At 39.1% G+C, this 20,058-nt stretch overlaps 1 protein-coding gene across 2 annotated transcripts in view; it reads right to left on the bottom strand.

Annotated features, from left to right (window-relative positions):
* hsd17b4 (hydroxysteroid (17-beta) dehydrogenase 4) overlaps nucleotides 1-20,058 on the bottom strand; it is a 109,275-nt gene that overhangs the window by 64,139 nt on the left and 25,078 nt on the right. For both annotated transcript variants that reach the window (XM_059969636.1, XM_059969635.1), the window contains exons 5-10: nucleotides 18,169-18,190; nucleotides 15,400-15,446; nucleotides 13,862-13,946; nucleotides 13,557-13,744; nucleotides 11,137-11,228; nucleotides 11,005-11,029 (exon numbers count right to left, since the gene is read on the bottom strand). In XM_059969636.1, the coding sequence (XP_059825619.1) occupies nucleotides 11,005-11,029; nucleotides 11,137-11,228; nucleotides 13,557-13,744; nucleotides 13,862-13,946; nucleotides 15,400-15,446; nucleotides 18,169-18,190 (459 nt within the window). The remainder of the gene's footprint in view (nucleotides 1-11,004; nucleotides 11,030-11,136; nucleotides 11,229-13,556; nucleotides 13,745-13,861; nucleotides 13,947-15,399; nucleotides 15,447-18,168; nucleotides 18,191-20,058) is intronic.

Genomic DNA, 20,058 nt, shown 5'->3' with positions numbered 1-20,058 from the left:
TAACCTGATAGAGGTGTACAAGATGATGAGAGGCATTGATCATGTGGATAGTCAGAGGTTGAAATGGTTGCCACAAAAGGACACAGGTTTAAGGTGCTGGAGAGTAAGTACAGAGGAGATGTCGAGGTAGGTTTTTTTTTTACTCAGAGTGGTGAGTGCGCGGAATAGGCTGCCAGCAATGGTGGTGGAGGCGGATACGATAGTCATTTAAGAGGCTTTTAGATAGGTACATGGAACTTAATAAGTAAAACAGAGGGCTATAGGTAAGCCTAGTAATTTCTCAGGTAGGGACATGTTCGGCATAACTTTGTGGGCTGAAGGGCCTGTATTGTGCAGCAGGTTTTCTATGTTCCTATGTGTATGTGTGTGTGTGTGTGTGTGTATACACACACACACACACACACACATATATATATATATGACACATAACATAAGCCAAAGTCAGCATGGGTTCCTTTAGAGGAAATATTGCTTGACAAATCTGTTGAAATACTTTGAGGAAATAACAAGCTGAATAGACAAAGGAGAGTCAGTGGATGTGTGCTGAATTTTCAAAAGGCCTTTGACAAGGTGCTGCACATGAAGCTGTTTAACAAGATCAGAGCCCATGGTATTACAGGAAAGATACCAGCATGGATAGAAAGTTGGCTGACTGGTAGGAGGAAAAGAGTGGAAGTTAAGGGGCCTTTTTCTGGTTGGCTTCCAGTGACTAGTGGTGCTCTGCAGGAGTCTTGTTGAGACTGTTCTCTTTCATATTATATGTCAATGATATTGATGATGGGATTGATAGCTATGTGGCCAAGTTTGCAGACAATATGAAGGTGGATGGAGGAGCAAGTAGTCCTGAGGAAGTTGAGAGTCTACAGGACTTTAAGACAGATTGGGGGAATGGGAAAAGAAGTGGTAGATGGAATACAGTGTTGGGAAGTGTACGGTCATGCACTTTGGTGGAAGGCAGAAAGGCACTGGCTATTCTCTAAGTGGGGAGAAAACTCAAAAACCAGATCTTCAAAGGGACTTGGGAGTCCTTGTACAGGATACCCTAAATGTCAACTCATATGTTGAGTTGGTGGTAATGAAGGCAAATACAATGTTAGCATTCATTTTGAAAGGACTGGAATATAAAAGCAAAGATGTTATGCTGAGAAAAGACATACTGGCAATGGAAAGGGTTTGGAAGAAATTTATGAGAATGATTCCAGGAACGAAAAGGTTATGAAGAGCATTTGTACTTGCAGGAGTTTAGAAGAATACGGGGTAATCACATTTAAACTTGACAAATACTGAAAAGCCAAAAATAGAGTGAATGTGGTAAGTACTTTTCCTATGGTCTAGGGACAGTCTAGGGCCAGTGGGCACAGCTCCAAAATAGAGGGACATCTATTTAGAATAGAGATGAGGAGGAATTTCTTTAGCCAGAGGACACTAAATCTGTGGAATTCATTGCCACTTTCGGCTATGGAAGCCAAGTCATTGGGTATATTTGAAGTGGAGGCTGACAGATTTTTGATTAGTCAGGGTATCAAACGTTACAGAGATAATGCAGGAGAACAGGGTGGAGAGGGAAAATAAATCAAACATGATATAATACTAGAGCAGACTCAATGAGCTGAGTGGCCTATTCCTGCTCCTATGTCTTATGGTCTTGTGAATAATTATCACCCGATGAAAAATAAACAGTAAATTGATGGGGCTAGAGTCTCAGAGTAATACAGCACAAAAGCAGTCCCTTGTGCTCTAATTGCCTCTGTCAACCAAGAAAGCCTTCTGTACTAGTCCCATTTGCCTGTATTGGGCCCATATCTCTCAATATTTTTTCCCATCCATATACCTATCGAAATGTCTCTTAAATGTTATTTCTGTGCCTGCCTCAACTATTTCCTCCAGCAACATTTATCCATATAGTCATCACCATTGACCAGAACAGGGTTTCTCAACAAGGGTTCCACAAGAGATCACTAGGGGTTCCACCAGATATCAATTTTAAAAAAGCATCATTTTTGAACTTCGTGCTACTCATGATGCTAGCGCTCGTAGCAATGTACTGTGACTGTGCAGTCTCTCAGCCCAGTATGGCAGTGCGTGGTAGGACCATGTTTATTTGGTTGAGTCCATTCTTTTTGATGCGAGATAGGGGAGGCTGGTGATAATTGATGAGCACTTTATTGCACAGAGGAGAGGACGATTGGCTGATGAGAAGCATGAAAAGTGTTTTCCGAGTATTGAATGGACTTCAACCCTCCTCCTCCTGGACACCCCACTGGGCCTTCTACCTGCACTCGATCTTTTCATCTCCAACTGTCGCTGAGACATTAACCGTCTCAACTTCACCACTCCTCTCTCCTGTTCCAACCTCACTCCCTCTGAACGCACTGCCCTCCACTCTCTCCACACTAATCCTAACCTCACCATCAAACCCGCAGACAAAGGTGGTGCTGTAGTGGTCTGGCGGACGGACCTCTACCTCACTGAGGCCAAACGGCAGCTCTCTGACACCTCCTCTTACTTACCCTTGGAACAGGACCCAACCAAAAAACATCAAACCATTGTCTCCCGTACCATCTCTACCCTTATCAACTCCGGAGACCTTCCATTCTCAGCCAAAAAACTCATAATTCCCATACCTTGCACTGCTCGCTTTTACCTCCTACCCAAGATCTGTAAGCCTGACTGTCCTGGTAGGCCCATAGTTTCAGCCTGCTCCTGTCCCACCAAACTTGTATCTGCCTACCTCAACTCCATTTTGTCACCCATAGTTCAGTCTCTCCCTACCTACATCCGGGATACATCCCATGCCCTCCACCTCTTCAATAACTTCCAGTTACCCGGTCCTGACCGCTTCATTTTCACAATGGATGTCCAATCCTTATACACGTCAATTCCCATCCAGAAGGCCTCAAAGCCCTCCGCTACCTTCAGGAGGATAGACCTCATCAGTTCCCCAACACCACCACACTCCTCAGGTTGGCGGAACTGGTGCTCACACTTAATAACTTCTCTTTCAGCTCTTCCCACTTTCTGCAGACCAAGGGTGTAGCTATGGGCACTCACATGGGCCCTAGCTATGCCTGCCTCCTCGTGGGTTATGTGGAACAGTCTATGCTCCAAATCTATACTGGTACTTCTCCCCAACTTTTCCTTCAATACACTGATGACTACATTGGTACTGCTTCCTGCACCCATGCTGAGCTCGTCAATTTCATTGACTTTGCCTCTAACTTTCACCCAGCCCTCAAATTCACTTGGTCCATCTCGGACACTTCTCTCCCCTTTCTTGATCTCTCGGTCTCCATCTCTGGTGATAGACTGTCCACTGACATCTTCTATAAACCCACTGACTCCCATAACTACCTTGATTATACCTCTTCCCACCCTACCAAATGCAAAAATTCTATTCCCTATTCCCAGTTCCTCCGTCTCTGCCGCATCTGCTCCAAGGATGAGGCTTTCTGTTCCAGGACACCCCAAATGTCTTCTTTCTTTAAGAATCGTGGTTTCCCTTCTGCCGTCATCAATGATGCCCTCACCCGCATCTCCTCCATTTCCCGCACTTTGGCCCTCACCCATCCTCCCGTCATCACAATAGGGACTGTATCTCCCTCTTCCTCACCTATCATCCCACCTGCCTCCAGATCCAGCAAAATATCCTCCACAACTTCCGCCACCTTCAACAGGCCCCACCACTAAGGACATCTTTCCGTCTGTACCCCTCTCTGCTTTTCGCAGGGATCGTTCCCTCTGTGACTGCCTGGTCCACACGTCCCTCCCCACAGATCTCCCACCTGGCACTTAACCCTGCAAGCGTAAGTGCTATACCTGTCCTTACACCTCAACTCTTACCACCATTCAGGGCCCCAAACAGTCCTTCCAGGTGAGGCAACACTTTACTTGTGAGCCTGTTGGGGTAATCTACTGCATCCGGTGCTCCCGGTGCGGCCTCCTCTACATCGGTGAGACCCGACCCAGACTGGGGGATTGCTTTGTCGAGCACCTTCGTCTGCCACAACAGACAGGATCCCCTGGTTGCCACTCACTTCAACTCTCCCTCTCATTCGGATATGTCCATACATGGCCTCCTCTACTGCCATGATGAGGCCAAACTTCGGTTGGAGGAACAACATCTCATATACCGTCTGGGTAGTCTCCAGCCCCTTGGTATGAACATTGAATTCTCCAACTTCCAGTAATTCCCTTCCTCTCCCTTCCCCATCCCACCTCTACTCTGTCTCCTTTTCTAGCTGCCTATCATCTCTCATGACTCTGCCTTCTTCTACTAAACATCGTGCTTTTCCCTTAGATTGCTTCTTCACCTCTCCTGCCTATCTCCTCCCTGCTTCCCCACCCCCACCCCTTGATCTTTCCTCTGATTTGTTTTCCACCCTCTCCCCACCTTCTTTATAGGGCCCCTGCCCCCTCCTTCTTTAGTCCTGATGAAGGGTTTCGACCCGAAACGTTGACTGCTTCTTTCAACGGATGCTGCCCGACCTGCTGAGTTCATCCAGGTTTTTTGTATTTCTTCACAGATAGGTGTTGATATCAAAAATTGATGAAAAAAGTTCAGAAATGGTTAACTTTATTAAACAAAGACCAGTTTACTTAAGAACATTTAAAAAAGTGTGAAAACCTGGACAAAGAGCACACAAATCTCCTGCTGCACACAAATCCGGTGACTTAGCAGAGGAAGAGTTCTCAGCAGGGTGTTTGAGCTGAAAGGTGAATTGCAAGGGTACTTTCAAGAAAACAGTAAGCCAGATTTGAAGATGAAGAATGGCTGTAAAAACTAGCCTACTTGGCAGACATTTTTCATTATATGAACCAGTTGAACAAGTCTGCAGGCCCTGGAGAAAATGCTTTGACTTCCAAGTGACAAGATTCTTGGATTTAAAAGGAAACTGAATCTTTAGAAACAAATCATGTTACAAAAGAAAATCTTGAAACGTTTCCACTGCTACTTGGGCTTGAGAGAGAGCAAGGATATCAGAAAGTCAAGTATTAGTGAAAACAAGTTTTTAAAATTTATGAAATGGAAAGAGATTAATTTCAAGAAAGACAAGCTAAGCTTAACTACCTGATGTTTTTCAAAAAAGGGTGGCTAAAAATTAATTCTCTATTCAAAAGGGCATTGACAATTATTTTTGGATTATATCTATAACTTACTGATCACTGAGCTGTGTATTTTTTACGCAGGGGTTCCCCGAGACCTGAAAATTATTTAAAGAGTTCCTCCAAGATAAAAAGTTTGAGAAGGGCTGGACTAGAGTGACAAATCCTCTGACTTCAATAGCCTGTTGTGCAGGGTGGTTGAAAATTAGCTACAGAGGGTGTTTTTCCCCAAGTGTCATTTACAAATATAAATTTCATTTTTGCTAATCATCACCCATATGCTGGCAGCACATTGCATATATGAACCATCTTCTGTCAAAAAATGGCCCTTTAGTTTCCTATTAAATTGCTCCCCTCTTAAATCTGTGCCCTCTAATTCTAGATAACCCAACCCTGAGAAAAAGGCTGCACGCACTGACGTTAGCTATGTCCCTCATAATTTTATACACAGCTATAAAATCACCTCCCATTCTTCTACAGGTAGTCCCCGAGTTACGAATGTCCGACTTACGGACAACTCGTACTTACGAACCAAGGAAGAAGAATGCAGTCTGCTATTTTAAGTCAGATCGTGATGCCGTCCGCCATTTTAAGTCGGATCATGATGCTGTCTGCCATTTTAAGTCATTGCTGTTGACACTGTGTTGAGCGCTTAACTTTGTATTTGGCTTAAATTTTTCTTAGTAAGATTCACCCTGATCCTGCACCCCCACCCCCCATTCTGGCTGGCTGGTGGTGCAATGAGATCAGCGCTGGGCTCGAGAACGGAGGTTCCCGAGTTCGATTTAGTGACAGACCACTCCCATGCCGGGTTGATGTCGAGCCAGTGACTCCCGTACCACCTGTGCCCGGTTGATGTCAAGCTTGCAACTTGACCTCATAAAAAAAAACACACTGCCACCTGCAGTTTAAATTCCCACGCGGAATATTGTGGAGGATCAAATACTCAAACCCAGCACAGCCCCCACTTGTCCCATTGAACCTGTCTCAGTGCGGTGGAATTTAGGACCTGGGGAATTCAGTGCGGTGATCCTTAGGACCCAGCGGACCTCAGGAGCCGGCGCAGGTCGGGACCTGCCACCCAGTGTTTCTGTTCCATTGACGGGAAGCGATCGTGATTGAAAATAAAGTGGAAATTATAAAGCATTTGGAAAGAGGTGAAACGCCATCGGTCATTGGAAAAGCGTTAGGCTACAGTCGGTCAACGATTGGAACAATTTTAAAGGATAACGGATAAAGTGAGAATAATGAAGCATGTGAAAGGCCCTGCCTCGTTGAAAGCTACAATTATTACTAAGCAATGCAGTGGTTTAATTATTGGAATACATACGTTTCTTAAGTGTTTTATATGCAGAGAAAGGTAAAATATATACTATATACTAAGATAAACGTTTGACTAACTGACGCTAAATAATACCGGATGTACCTGTTCCGACTTACGTACAAATCTGACTTAAAGATGGACTCAGGAATGGAACTCATACGTAACCCGGGGACTGCCTGTACAGTCAAGTGAATTAAGTCCAAACTTGTCCAATGTCTCCCCATAATTCAGTCCCAAGACCTGGCAACATTCTCGTAAATCTATTCAGGCTATCAGCAACACTGGGCAATTCGCCAAAAATTATCTAATTTCTTTCCAGAAGGCTTATTAACTAGGATGTAGTATTTGTTAATCTGCAACAAAAGTGCAAATCAATTAACACATGCTGTTAACCTTGTTAATAAAAGCTGTATTTCATTGATAAATTGACAAACTTGGTTTACTCAGAAACCTCAGATCAAACCAAATAACATCTTGTTAAACATTTTAATGCTAATTTTGCCTTGGGCATTAGTTTCCAGATAATTGATTGTCAAAGTATCTGTATTTTATCCTCTGAAGGGTAACTTGTTTAAGACTGGATAGATTTCGGACTGTTTTGGTGTATAGGTTCTTCAAAGAACTGGTTTAAAAGCTACAAATGATGATAAAGTTGGTAGAGAGTCTCTATGAAGAAGTGGTAGCACAGTGTATTAATTTTGTCTGTAATTACATTTCAAATGGTCTGGAGTTTATTCAAAGCAGCACAAATAAATAGCTATAGGCTATTTATGGCCTATTTAGTATTTTGCTTTAACAGAAAAGTTAAACAATCCAGAAAACTGCAACCTTCAAAACACTTAATAGTTAAAAAGAAATCCCTATACTACAATACTTCAGTGTATATAGTTGAGGATTACGATGTGTAGATGGAAGGAAAAGCTAAAAAGGAGGTGCTAGAAAAAAGATGGGAGGGTGGCCAATTTCAGTGCTCAATTCCCAGCCTTCTACCTTGAAAGATATTGATAGTACTGAGCAGCCTTTACCATTCAAAATAACCTCCAAATTAATTGAAAATATTATACTCTTTAATAAGAACTTTACAAGTAACTTAATACCATCACAAAAAAAATGCAATTTAAGAGTTGCTGCATTACAAGCAAATCATGCATGGTGACTGCCACAAAAATAACATACTGTGAACTGTGGCTGACTTTTATAAGTCTTCAGTTTGCTTGTCAATTTGCAATTAAAACAAGCTTTCACTATATCTTTAGATTTTCATTGCCCCAAATCTGGATGCAATGAGAATCAGTTTATTATTGTCACACAACCTGAGGTTCAGTAAAAAGTTTTGTTCTGCATGACATCCATACAAATTGATTCACTAGAGTAGAGCATTGAGGTAGTTCAAGGGAAAACAATGCCAAATGCAGAACAAAATGTTATGGTTGTAGAAAAAGTGTAGTGCAGATGGACAGTAAATGGCAAGGCAGACTGTGAGGTCAAGAGTCCATACTGGTAGGTTCAATAGTCTTATAACAGCAAGATATAAGCTGTCCTTAAAACAATTATATTGCAGGGATATAAGAAATAATCAATCTAACAATTCTCATCTTAAAAAATTTGGTATTTGCATATCAAACAATAATAACTGATTTTATACTTGGATTAGTGTTATTTCATTTTTATCAAATTATGAAATACCTTCCTTCAAAAGATTGAATTTCACATTTCTTATATTGTTTCCAAATTCCACTTTTTTTCCAAATTATTCTAATTCACAGTTAAATCTGCAAATACTATTAAGGACTCTGTAATTATCTCTTTAGTGATCACATTTTCAAAGAGTGATTAATAGCATGCCAAAATCTGAGGGATAAGTAACTTACTATCAAGTGCATTGGCTCTTCTATATTCAGTGAAAACTCTCAAGTAGTCAGGTGAAAATATACTCCACTTCTATTTCAATGTTGATTTGACAAGATGGTTTCAAAATATATGTAATTGCTACTATTCTGGACAAATCGCATGATGAATGCCACTTAGCATGCAAAATTGTTGCGACAAGATGATCATTTTGTAAAAAATTGACCTATAGCACCACCAAGAGGAAGCTTCATTCCACTTGCAAAACAGGATCATTCAAACATTTCTGAATTCATATACATACATTTTTAAGTGTATCCAATGCTCAAGTCATCCAAATCAGTGTGTTAGTTTCAAATACTGTGCCAAAAGACTTGCGCACAAATATCTTAGTTGATATTCAAATACACAACTGACTGTGTACTAAGTAACACAAATGCTTTCTTTTGGATGAAATTTTAAACTGAGCTTTAAACTTCTGTCTTAGACAGATGTAAAGGACCACATGGAACTATTTTGAAGGAAAGCTGTGGAGTTGCTTTCCGTTTTCCTGACCAATATTTATCCCTTAATCAATGTCGCTAAAACAGATAATCTGGGAGTTTGCTTACAAGATACCTGCCATACATTTTGAGGACAAATTGACTTAAGAATTTCACTTTCAGACCAGTGAAAAGAAGCAGCACATATTAATAAAGTAAAGTACAGTACAAGACATGTCAGTGAAAATGTGAAGAACTGCACATATTATGCAAGATATAATACAAAAAAGGGGGACAAAGAGTCACATCCATGTAGGTATAAAAGGTCTCACAAATAATAAACAGAGGAATATGCCACGCACCTCTACAAAAGGACATTAACATCAACAGTAACATTTAAATTTTTAACAATGTTTTAGCTGTTTCTATCTTGTCTATCAATATTTTTCATACTATGAAGACAAAAGAGATTTGCTTATGGCCACCTCTGTACTGTGGAGTCTGTACAAGCTGTGCACCACAATTCCTGAGGAGACAGTGCATTGCATAGCAGGGGAAAGATTTCAAAAGGAGCAAGCAGGGTGGGGGAAGAGTCAGACATTCTGCATGCCACAGCTCCCAAGGGAACATTGAAGTGTGTGTAATTAGGCACTTGTCAAGGTCCAATAAAAAGAAGTTAGGTGTAAGTGAATGGCCATTGTTTGAGTGGGGAGCACAGGCTTTGACTCCAAGGCTTCAGCAAGGAGAGGTGGAAGCTGAAGACAACTTTTTTTGTTTAATATTTCTTTATTTTTTATTGCTGAGTTAGAGCAGTGGGGATGCCAGGCACGATAGTAGAAAGGACCTCTTGCAGTATATGGAAAAGCAGGTGCCCTGACAACTACACCTGCAAGAAGTGCATCCAGCTGCAGTTTCTTACAGACCATGTTAAGGAATTGAAGCTGGAGCTAAATGAACTCCAAATCATTCTGGAGGCTGAGGACTTGATTGACAGGACATACATGGAGGTAGTTCTACCTGAAGTATAAGACACAAGTAAATGGATGACCATCAGGAGGAAGAAAGGGGATAGGTAGCCAGTGCTGAGTTCCCCTGTGGCTGTTCCCCTCAATAACAGGTACACTGTTGTGGATACTTTTGCGGGGATGATCTAGCAGAGGAAGATCATAAAGGTCAGATCTCTGACAGAGTCTAGCTCTGTGGCTTAGAAGGGAAATGAGGGAGAAGAGGCGAGCTGTAGTGATAGGGAATTCATTGGTTAAGGAAACAGACAGGAGATTCTGTGGACGACTAGATTCCCTGATGGTCTATTGCCTCGTGGGTGCCAGGATCAAAGACATCTCGGATCGAGTCCACAACATTCTTAAATGAGAGGGTGAGTAGCCAGAGGTTGTGATCCACGTCAATACCAATGATATGGTAGGAAAGTGACGAGGTCCTGCAAAATGAGTTCCGGGAGCTAGGAGCCAAGTTAAAAGGCTGGATGTCCAGGGTTGTGATTTTAGCATTGCTACCCATGTCATGTGCTAGTGATGCCAGAACTAGGAAAATAGTACAGTTTAATATGTGACTAAGGAGATGGTGCAGGAGGGAGGACTTCAGATCTTTGGATCATTGGGCTCTCTTCCAGGGAAGGTGGGACCTGTACAGAAAGAACAGTTTGCACCCGAATTGAAGAGGGATTAATATCCTAGTGGGAAGGTTTGCTAGTGCTGCATGGTGGGTGGGGAAGTGGGTTTGGGGGAGGGGGGTTTAAACTAGAGTTGCAGGGAGATGAGAACCAGAGCAGATAGTGGAGTAATTGTGGGAAAAGACGTAATGAAACCTACATACAAAGTCAGAAGTCGAAAGATTGAGCATTGTGGGACTAATATTCTGAGTTGAGTATATTTCAATGCAAGGAGCATTGTAGGAAAGCTGGATAAGCTTGGGGCATGGATCAGCTCACGAAAATCATTAATACATTTCCATTAAACTCAGAGTTCAATGGAAGATTTGTTAATGATTAACTTTGTCAGATGTACATCGACACCCACAGCAAAATGTGTCGACAGGCAATATAGTCCAAGAATGTAAATTGAGTAATGTAAGAATGTAAATTGGAGTAATTGTTAGGAATAACATCAATAGTCTGGAAAATATGCCTATCTAGTACCAAAGTTGTGAGCATGCCAGATTAATGGAGTTTTACTGTATCAGCATTTCTGAAGATTATTCTATAACACTCTAGCATACAACATCACTTACATTTCCCAATCCAGCCTGCTCCCACCTGATTGAAAAGAAAAAAAAACTGAAATAAGTTATTTCTCAACATATTTGCATGAAGTAAACAAAAGATGAATCGAAATCTGATGTAAATTGAGATAAATATCCTACCTCAAATAAGCTACCACTTTCTTTGCAACTTTCATGGCACAACCAGAGCACCAAAGGTGCTACAAGCTCAGGTTTGAGAATATCCATCAAGTCTAGAAGGAAAAGAATACATTGATTTGTGTATCTAATTGAAAAGTGTAACTGTTTTTCAAGATGCACTACCTATACCAATTCTTCAAACAACGAAAACAGAATCATCCACCCCCCCCCTCCAATCAACTACCTCAAAATTCCAAGCTCATATGCAGTATTCTGCAAATAACTAAACTTTAAAGGAACCTCAAAACAAACTTAAGCTGCATTTAAGCAGGTCTGCCTAATGAACTGGTGAAAGTAGAATGGCAAGTAATTTCCTCTTCTCCCCCCCCCCCCGCCAAGGATCTAGTCATGCGTGGACACATAACAGCATGATAGTGTCACTATTACAGTGTGATACTTGCCCTTTGTGACATTAGCTTCATTGCATCAGATAAGGTGCCAAAAGGAATTCAGCTGAGCAAAAATACTAAGATTAAAATATAGTAGAGCCAAATTCACTTCGCTTTGGAAGGCTGTCCATCTAAAACTCTTCTTTTCATAGAGGATGGGAAAGATTTTTGGCTGGACAGCCATTCCCTAGCAATTTAAAGGATATGGCTTATATTCCACTAACGGAAATCCAGACCTAACTTCTTTTGGCTTTTTATTTAAATTATTTTTGTCACTTTAGGTATTTAAATAGAATGATGCATCTCAGAAATAGCAACCCTAACTGGTGTGTCTAAGTACCAGATGCAGAAAAATATCACATTAATATTTTCATATCAGAAAAATGCACATTAAGATGAAAAATCGCCTTTGTTTTACACTAACAATACAGGATCTAGACAAGGTCAACAACAAAGGCACATATGACCATAAACTTAAATCATCTGGGCTGTTAACTGAAGATAAATGTTTTGATTAAGTCTTTGATCTTGGTTTGAATTTAATCTAATTATGAAGTCCACTATATTCTTGTCAAAGGAAAGCCAATTAAATTAAAATACATTAACTATTAACAAATAAAAAAGATTGCAGATAGAGTATGCTGTGCCTCTGAGCTAAAGTCAAGACTCATCTGATTTTTTTTTTAAGGCTTCTTGCTCTCTCTGCTGGCTAAAAGAATTATGGACAAAATGAGTTTCATCATTGTTCTCATCACTGCAGAGTCTAGGAATACACATTGCCAAGGGAACAGGAACATTCAGTTTCCTGTGAAATGTCACTCATAATGTTGAGCCTAAAATTGATTGAAATCCCAAAATGACATCACATAATTAGTGGTAAAAAAGTTCCTCAAATTCAAAACATTGACTTATTTAAAAGGACACACATGCTTAATATTCACAATAATTACCACAAATGAGATTATTGAAATGGGAATACTTCACAAACCTCTAAAATGATATTCTATGGACATCTGCAGTTTAGCTGCAGCAGAGAGGGGACCTGCACTGGCACATATTTGGAGACTAAGGTCCAAGTCTACCTAACCATAGCAAAGGATGATTCTTAGACTCAACACCTGTCAAACAAGAGGTGCTGGCAGTACTAACATTGCCGTTGATGAGAATGGTTCACACCAAAAAACTGGAAAATGCAGACCACTCCTGAGATTGTGTAAAACACTTCTTTGCAAAGATGAAATTCACCACTATCTTCAGTGCACTAGCAGAGTTTTGGAGAATTGAGCAAAAGGGTGTCAAGGTCAAGAATTCAAATGCAACAAAACTCACTGTCTGCGTACCATCTTTGATATCCTTGCTCTTCTATATTCTTCTAAGACATGGGTTACAGCAGGTAACTCAGAAATACCATCAGAACTTTCTCCTCAGAAACATTTGAATCCACTATAAGGGAATATGGGCCAACAATGGTGTACTCTTCCAGCCAATTTCCCCACCACTGAGATCCCAAATTACACTCAGCTATGTTTTGCAGGCCACCTCACTTGCACTTCTAAAGGACTCTATTATGAACTCTGTTGGAGAAAAAGATTAACAGAAGAAAAGGGTTCGAAGGATTTCACAAAGCTTCCTTGAAAGCATACAGATCCCCACCATCACTTAGAAATCATTGGTTCATGACCAATCAATATGGAGGAGGGACATTTGGGTTAGAATCAAGAACTCCTGTCCATTTTGGAAATACACATGCAAGCCCAACATAATGGCAGGAGTAGTGGGCCACCTCACAAACTAACCAACTAGCCCATCCCATCAGGCATCTCATCTCCAGCATGTGCCAGAGTTCAGTTGGCTCCATTAGATACCTCAGAACCCAAGCGGAAGTAAGTCCCCAGAGATTGCCTAACAGAGGTTCTAAAGGAGATATTAGTGAACAACAATTCTTATTAACAATTAACTTTAGCAGCTCTCTAATGTTCCTACATTACTTACCTGGAGGAAAAAAAGATTGAGTCATTCTGGAACTGGCCAGTGGACCAATAGTATTGCAATGGATATTGTATCTTTGACCTTCGACAGCCAAGGTTTTTGCCAGTCCCACGAGTCCTAGTTTAGCAGCACTGTAATTTGCTTGTCCAAAGTTACCATAAATTCCAGAAGCAGATGTGATCATAATAATTCTAACAAAAAAAAATTCAAACGCTTAAGACTTTTTTTAAAAAACAGAATGAACAATGCAATAGATCTACAAAATAAAACTGCAACAAAATAAAAGGATTATATTTGTCAGTCTTTACCTGCCATACTTTTGCTTCATCATGTGGCTCCATGCTGCTCTTGTGACTTTGAATGAACCCCTCAAATGAACTCTCTGGATTAAATCTTAAAGGCAAGTATTTATTTTAAACAGTGGCTGAATTTAAAAAGTGCATAGTAAGTTACAAAGACAAAATGCTTTCATTCGAGTCAAAGGGAATATTAATTAAAATGTTTAAAGTGCTGTGAAGGGGGAAAGTCACCAGGCTAAATACTTATATCAGGACTTTAAGGAATAATTGAATTCCTGCTTTTTACCTTTTTACCAAACAAGATTGCAACAAGAGTATGATCATTCAGAGGTAAACAAGATAATATAAGGAATGGATACGGTAAATTCAGAAGATAGCATTATATTGAATTGTGAAAGCTGAGCAAGAAAGTACAAGTTCAAATGTAAGGCAAGGTGTTTATATTTGTATAGAACTTTTCAAACACAAGGAAGCTCAAACAGCTTTACATCCAAAAACAAATAAAAATCAAACATCAAATTTCAAACAATATAAAGAGATAAAATCACACATAAAAATAAAGAAATAAAAGCTATAGTGCAGGAGATTCTAATGAAAAGCTACAACAAAAAGAAGTTTTAAGCCTCTATTTAAAAGAGTTTAAAGTTGGGACAGACTTCAGATTCTCTGGAAGGTTATCCCAGGTACATGGAGCATAGTAACTGAAAGTTGCTTCACCGCGTTTAGTTTTGACCCTGGGGACAGTAAGCAGACCCGCCCCAGATGACGAGAGCTCGAGAAGGTTCATAATGCAACAAGAGATCAGAGCTGTATTTTGGCCCTAGTGCTTTATAAACCAGTAGTAATTTTTAAGTCAGTCCTCTAATGGGCAGGAAGCCAGCATAGTTATCTGAGAACTGAAATGATGTGCTCTACTTTCTTGGTCTTAGTATGGACTCTAATCGCAGCGTTTTGAATGAGCTGCAGCCATCTGAGGGATTTTTTTTTTGAACAGAGACCTAAGGAAACACCATGACAGAGTAGTCAAGCCTACTAAAAATAAATGCATGGACTAATATAGGATTTCAATTTTAGAACCTTTAATTAAACATTTACATATAGAGGAAATAGCTTCCTAAAGAGAGCAATAGATTTGAAAATGTTGGAACTGAGAAATAAGCTGTAGACTCAAAGGTGATAGACAGGAGGTGCTGTTGTTCATGTCTAAATTGATTTGAAAGCTTATTGAACTTTCCTGTGGAAATTTCTGTACTTTTAAAAAAAGTTGGTTTTAAACTAATTAAAACTGTAGCAAAAACTTTAAGCCAATAGTGCTATATATTTATATGTAGTCATCCAATCTGACATTAGTATAACACTTACCATGTCTGCTTATGCAGTTACAATAAATTCATATAATAGTTGTAAATAATTAAATATCTTATGAGAGATGAATAATTTAAATGAAAATCTAATAAGGGAAAATGATTCACATAAAAGCTTGACTGACCAGCAAATCTGGTTACAAGGTTTAATTCAAACCACAGCTCATTTCTGCACATACTCACCCCAATCATAATCATTCATCCTCGCAAAAGAACGGTCCCTTATAATCCTGAAAATATTAAAAGTGATAACATATTCCAAACTAATCAAATATCACCAAATATTGTTTTTAAAATACAAACTCAATTCTAAAGATGTAAAAGAAAGATAAACTTGCATGAGATGATTTTCCCCCACATAAGATGAAGAAGTGAGGGCGAAACTAGGGTGTAAAATATTTAGCTGGTCCATATTTGAGGAAATATACTATCTTTTGTAATGGAGATAAAACTTGCACTAAGGAAATCCAGCCATGGGATACATGGACAACTAATTACTATGCTGCCATGCTTCAAAGAGGTTTCAAGGTACTTGGGTAGCTAACGCATTTCACTAACCAGGAATAAATTATTCTGCATAGGATCTTATGTGCTGCATAATACACTGCAAATTTGAAGAGCACAATTAAAGCACATTGGAAGACTTTCTGGAATACTTCATTAAGACTTAATAAGCATTCAAGCACTTTTTCAGAAATTCTCTGGGGCAGTTCCTAAAAACATTTTGGGAGTCGTCTACAGGAAGAAAATACACAGTCAAAAGTACCTTTCCGTGTGGTCTCCTTGATCTGTAGGATTGTGGACATACACTAAAAGATAAGAGCAGGAGCAGACAAAGACCACTGTAGTCTGCTCCACCATTGAATAATAGCACAACTAATTCATCCTTGGCCTTAATACCACTTTTCCCATCTTAGTCACATCCCTCATCTCAGTCTGCAATTTCTACTTTGATTCTCCCTCCTCAGCTCTATGGGTTAATAAATTCCAAAGATTCACAATCACAAAAGCAGTAATTCTCCTTCATTTCAGTCTTAAATGGGCAATCCCATATTGTGAAACTATGCAACCTAGTTCCAGATATCTCCACAAAAGGCAATTTCCTCTCATTATATATCCTGTCAATTCCACTCCAATTCTTATGTTTTGAGGCCATCCTCCTCAACCTTTCTTCAAATGTCAATTCCTTCATCTCAGTAATCAACATAATGAACCTTCTGCACTGTCATCAACACAAGCACATCCTTCCCAATAAGTCTAATGACTAAAATGGGTACACTGTATCCAGCTCTGGTAAAGCTGGATCAAATCTTCTGTCCCCTTATGCTCCATAGCCCTTAAGATTCCCATACCTTCCTAATTACAGTCAGTCCCCAGGTTACATTTCTTAGAAGCTGTTATGTGCCTAGCAGCATTATAACAGTAACTTGTTACATACCCTCTACAGGGCAATACCTTACTTCCAATATTCCTTTATCCATTTTGAGCTACATCCCACAAAACACTAAATTTTGTTTTAAAATATCTTTTCTAAAAGTCATGCTGAATTTGTCTGTCTTGTGCTTTTCCAAATATCTTGCTGTACCACCTTAATTAAGGAATCTTGTGCCCCTCCTTAAAAATGTTTCCTGCTCACCATTCACTTCCTTCCGTATAGTGGTATTAAGTTTTCAGTTTTCCAATACACTTGAGGCTTTCCTGAATCCTAGGAATTTTAGATTACAATCAAAATATTCACCAGACAGCCACTTCCTATAAAACCCTACGATGTGAGCCATTAAACTCAGAAGGTTGTTGGACAATCATTCATTAATTTGCATGGTACTTTTCATTCTGCTTAATCTTTTTCCCCTCCTTGATTATCTATTATCATTAAATCTTTTACTATATTCTGCCATGAGGACTGAATTTATTTTGAATTTCTGGCATTCTTAACCTATTATCCATTATTTATTTCACATTTCTATAATTTAAGGAAACAAAAAATAATTCTGACATAGATCAAATGATTAGCTATGATTTTTTAATAATCTGCTACATTACTCACAAAACTTAATTTTCACTATCAATTTTTTTCAGCACCTTTTGCTTGGTTCTAGTAATTTCTCAATCCTCTAGCCTACCTCTAACATTCTTAACATTGTAAGCCTCTTCTTCCACTCTGCTAGTAATCTCTTAAATTGCTTAGTTGATCGTGGATGCTACATCCTTCCTGTAGTACATTTTCTTGTTAGTGAGTTTAAAACAGTATCCAACCAAAGCTTCAAACATTAAAATTCAATTCAAAATTCGATCAAGCAATGATTACTCTTTCCTTAGACTTCCTTTACTGAGAGATCAATAATTAATCCTGACTGGGAAATTGAAAAGAGGTCAGGCAAAGCACAGCAATGTTATGGGACTGGACGAAAGAAGAGAAGATTAATTCAAATAGCAAGTTATCTCAGGTAGGTCATCTCAGTGCCAAGGCCAAACAAACTTGTGTCATTTCACTCAGTTTTTGAGCCACACTGAATTATGCAACTTTATGGCAGGTTGTTCACATCAAATCTTCAGACTGAACATAGGTACATAAGAGTCTACAGATATTGTAACCTGGAGCAAAACAAAAAATGCTGGAGGAACTCAGTATGTCAGATAGCTCCAGATGAAAGGTCTACTAAATATCAACTAAACGTTTCCTTCCATTGATGCTGTCTGACCCACAGAGTTCCTCCAGTATTTTCAGTGTGAACATGCGCTGTTTCAAAAAAATATTTAATCAGTCCATATATGTCAAACGTGTGCACCTTCATCAGCATTTCCATATGTACATTTATGGTAGTCAGCAATTAGGATCAAAATGCTTGGAATGAATGAATGAATGAATGAATGAATGAATGAATGAATGAATGAATGAATGAATGAATGAATAAATAAATAAATAAATAAAGTTTTGCAGAAACTACTCACCCAGCATTGTTAACAACAATATCTACAAGAAAGAAAGAAAAGAATTTATTTAGTTGGAAGGCTGAACCAGAATTTAAAATCACTTTTTCAAAAATGTTTTCAAAATATGACATAATCATCCAGAATACCAACTTTAAATTGTGGGGATGCAGACTTATAATATTGTGCCAGAAATATTCCATGCAAAAAGCGCATTTAAAAAAGATTGAGTAATCTGAGTGACCTGCTTGCCTGACTTTCAAAGCTTCCAAAATTAACATGAAAACCCCTGAAACTTCTCATTCGTCATTCTCCCTAGAGCAATGAAATCTTCTAAAACACAAGGTAAAGGCTGCAGCAAGGAGAACAAGAATGTCTGATGTAGCTGATAGCAATCTTGAATAGATATAAGAATGTCTTTTTTATATATATATATATATATAAATAAGAATGCTGCCAAGTCTTGAAGGGAGGTTGGGCAGTTTTAGACTTTATTCATGAGAGGACAGGAACAGTGATACTATGTGTATAAAATCACAAGAGGCTCAATGTGCATAGAATTTTTCCTAGAGTTGGGGAATCAAAAACTAAAAAACGGCATAGGTTTAATGTGAGAGGGGAAACATTTATTAAAAATCTAAGGGGAAAGATAAATTTAAAAAACTGAGGAACAACTTTTTCCACCCAGAAGGTTGCTGATATATGCAATCTGCTACCAGAAGTAGCAATTGAATCAGTTAATAACATTTAAAAGGCATTTGGATAAGTACATGAATAGAAAAGGCTTAAAGGGATAGAGGCAAATGGGACCAGGATAGATGGAAATCATAGTCAGTGGGCCAAATGGCCTGTTTGCAGACCCTACGACTCTACGACTCTAGTGAATACTTCTTTTAAACGCCAACGAAGCCTATTGGAACAGGAATCCAGGCATAGAGTAATGAAACAGACAAGCTGAAGCACAGGTTTGGGAATGCAAGATAAATGAGTGAAGAAAAAAATTGCTCCAGCTCCAACTGATCACTCTTGTAATCTGTCACTGCTGATGCTATCAAATGAAGAGCACTCAAGCATTCCTGCCTGGAAGCAACAACAGAATCATGAATAATAGTCACAGTTTGTGTTTATGAAATATGCACCACTATTGTCATCTTTGACATTCAACTCAATAATTATACTTATTTTCCTAAAGGAAAAAGCCTCCCATTGAGTCATTCAGTAAGAGTGATATCACCACCATATTTTAAATGTATTAAATTTATACAGCATACTCAGGAACATTATGTTTCAACACCAGCTACCTTTTATTCTAGAAAATACAAATGATTATAAAAAGTGACACATTTAAATTCAACACATAACAAATGCAAACAGTTCTGCAAAACGGATTCCAACAATACAAACAAATCTCTTCATCTATGCTTTAAGGAAATAATCCCCATTTCTATAACCTCTCCCACAAACTACCATCACAATAAATAACCTGTGAAACTGTCGACAAATCACCCCACAGTGAGATAAACAGAAGTAGCTGCAATACATGAGTTAGGAACCTCCCTGCACTGACACTCTATCCTTTATTTAGCTTTTATTGATCACTTTCTGAAGAGTATAGCCCTCTTAGATAGTGAATTTTAAGGTTCAATACCCTGGGTGAAGAAACTTCTTTTCAGGTCAGTCTGAATGATTAACACCCTTCTTTTGAACCTGTGGTCCTAATTCTGAACATTCTACCAGGGGAAACATTATCCTTGTTTCTACCCTTTTATGCACAATAAGAATTATGTCTCAATATGATCACTTCTCATGCTTCTGAACCAAAGAGAGTACAGACTCATGCTACTTAATCTCTGGTGACAAGACAGGTTCTAGGAAGTGGGATCTATCTCACAAACCATTGTCTGTTATCAT

This window comes from Hypanus sabinus, chromosome 5 (genome assembly GCF_030144855.1).
Source record: "Hypanus sabinus isolate sHypSab1 chromosome 5, sHypSab1.hap1, whole genome shotgun sequence".
NCBI classification, from domain to species: Eukaryota; Metazoa; Chordata; class Chondrichthyes; order Myliobatiformes; family Dasyatidae; genus Hypanus; species Hypanus sabinus.
The sequence above is the reverse complement of the archived record's forward strand: the minus strand, read 5'-3'. Positions and strand labels throughout refer to the sequence as shown.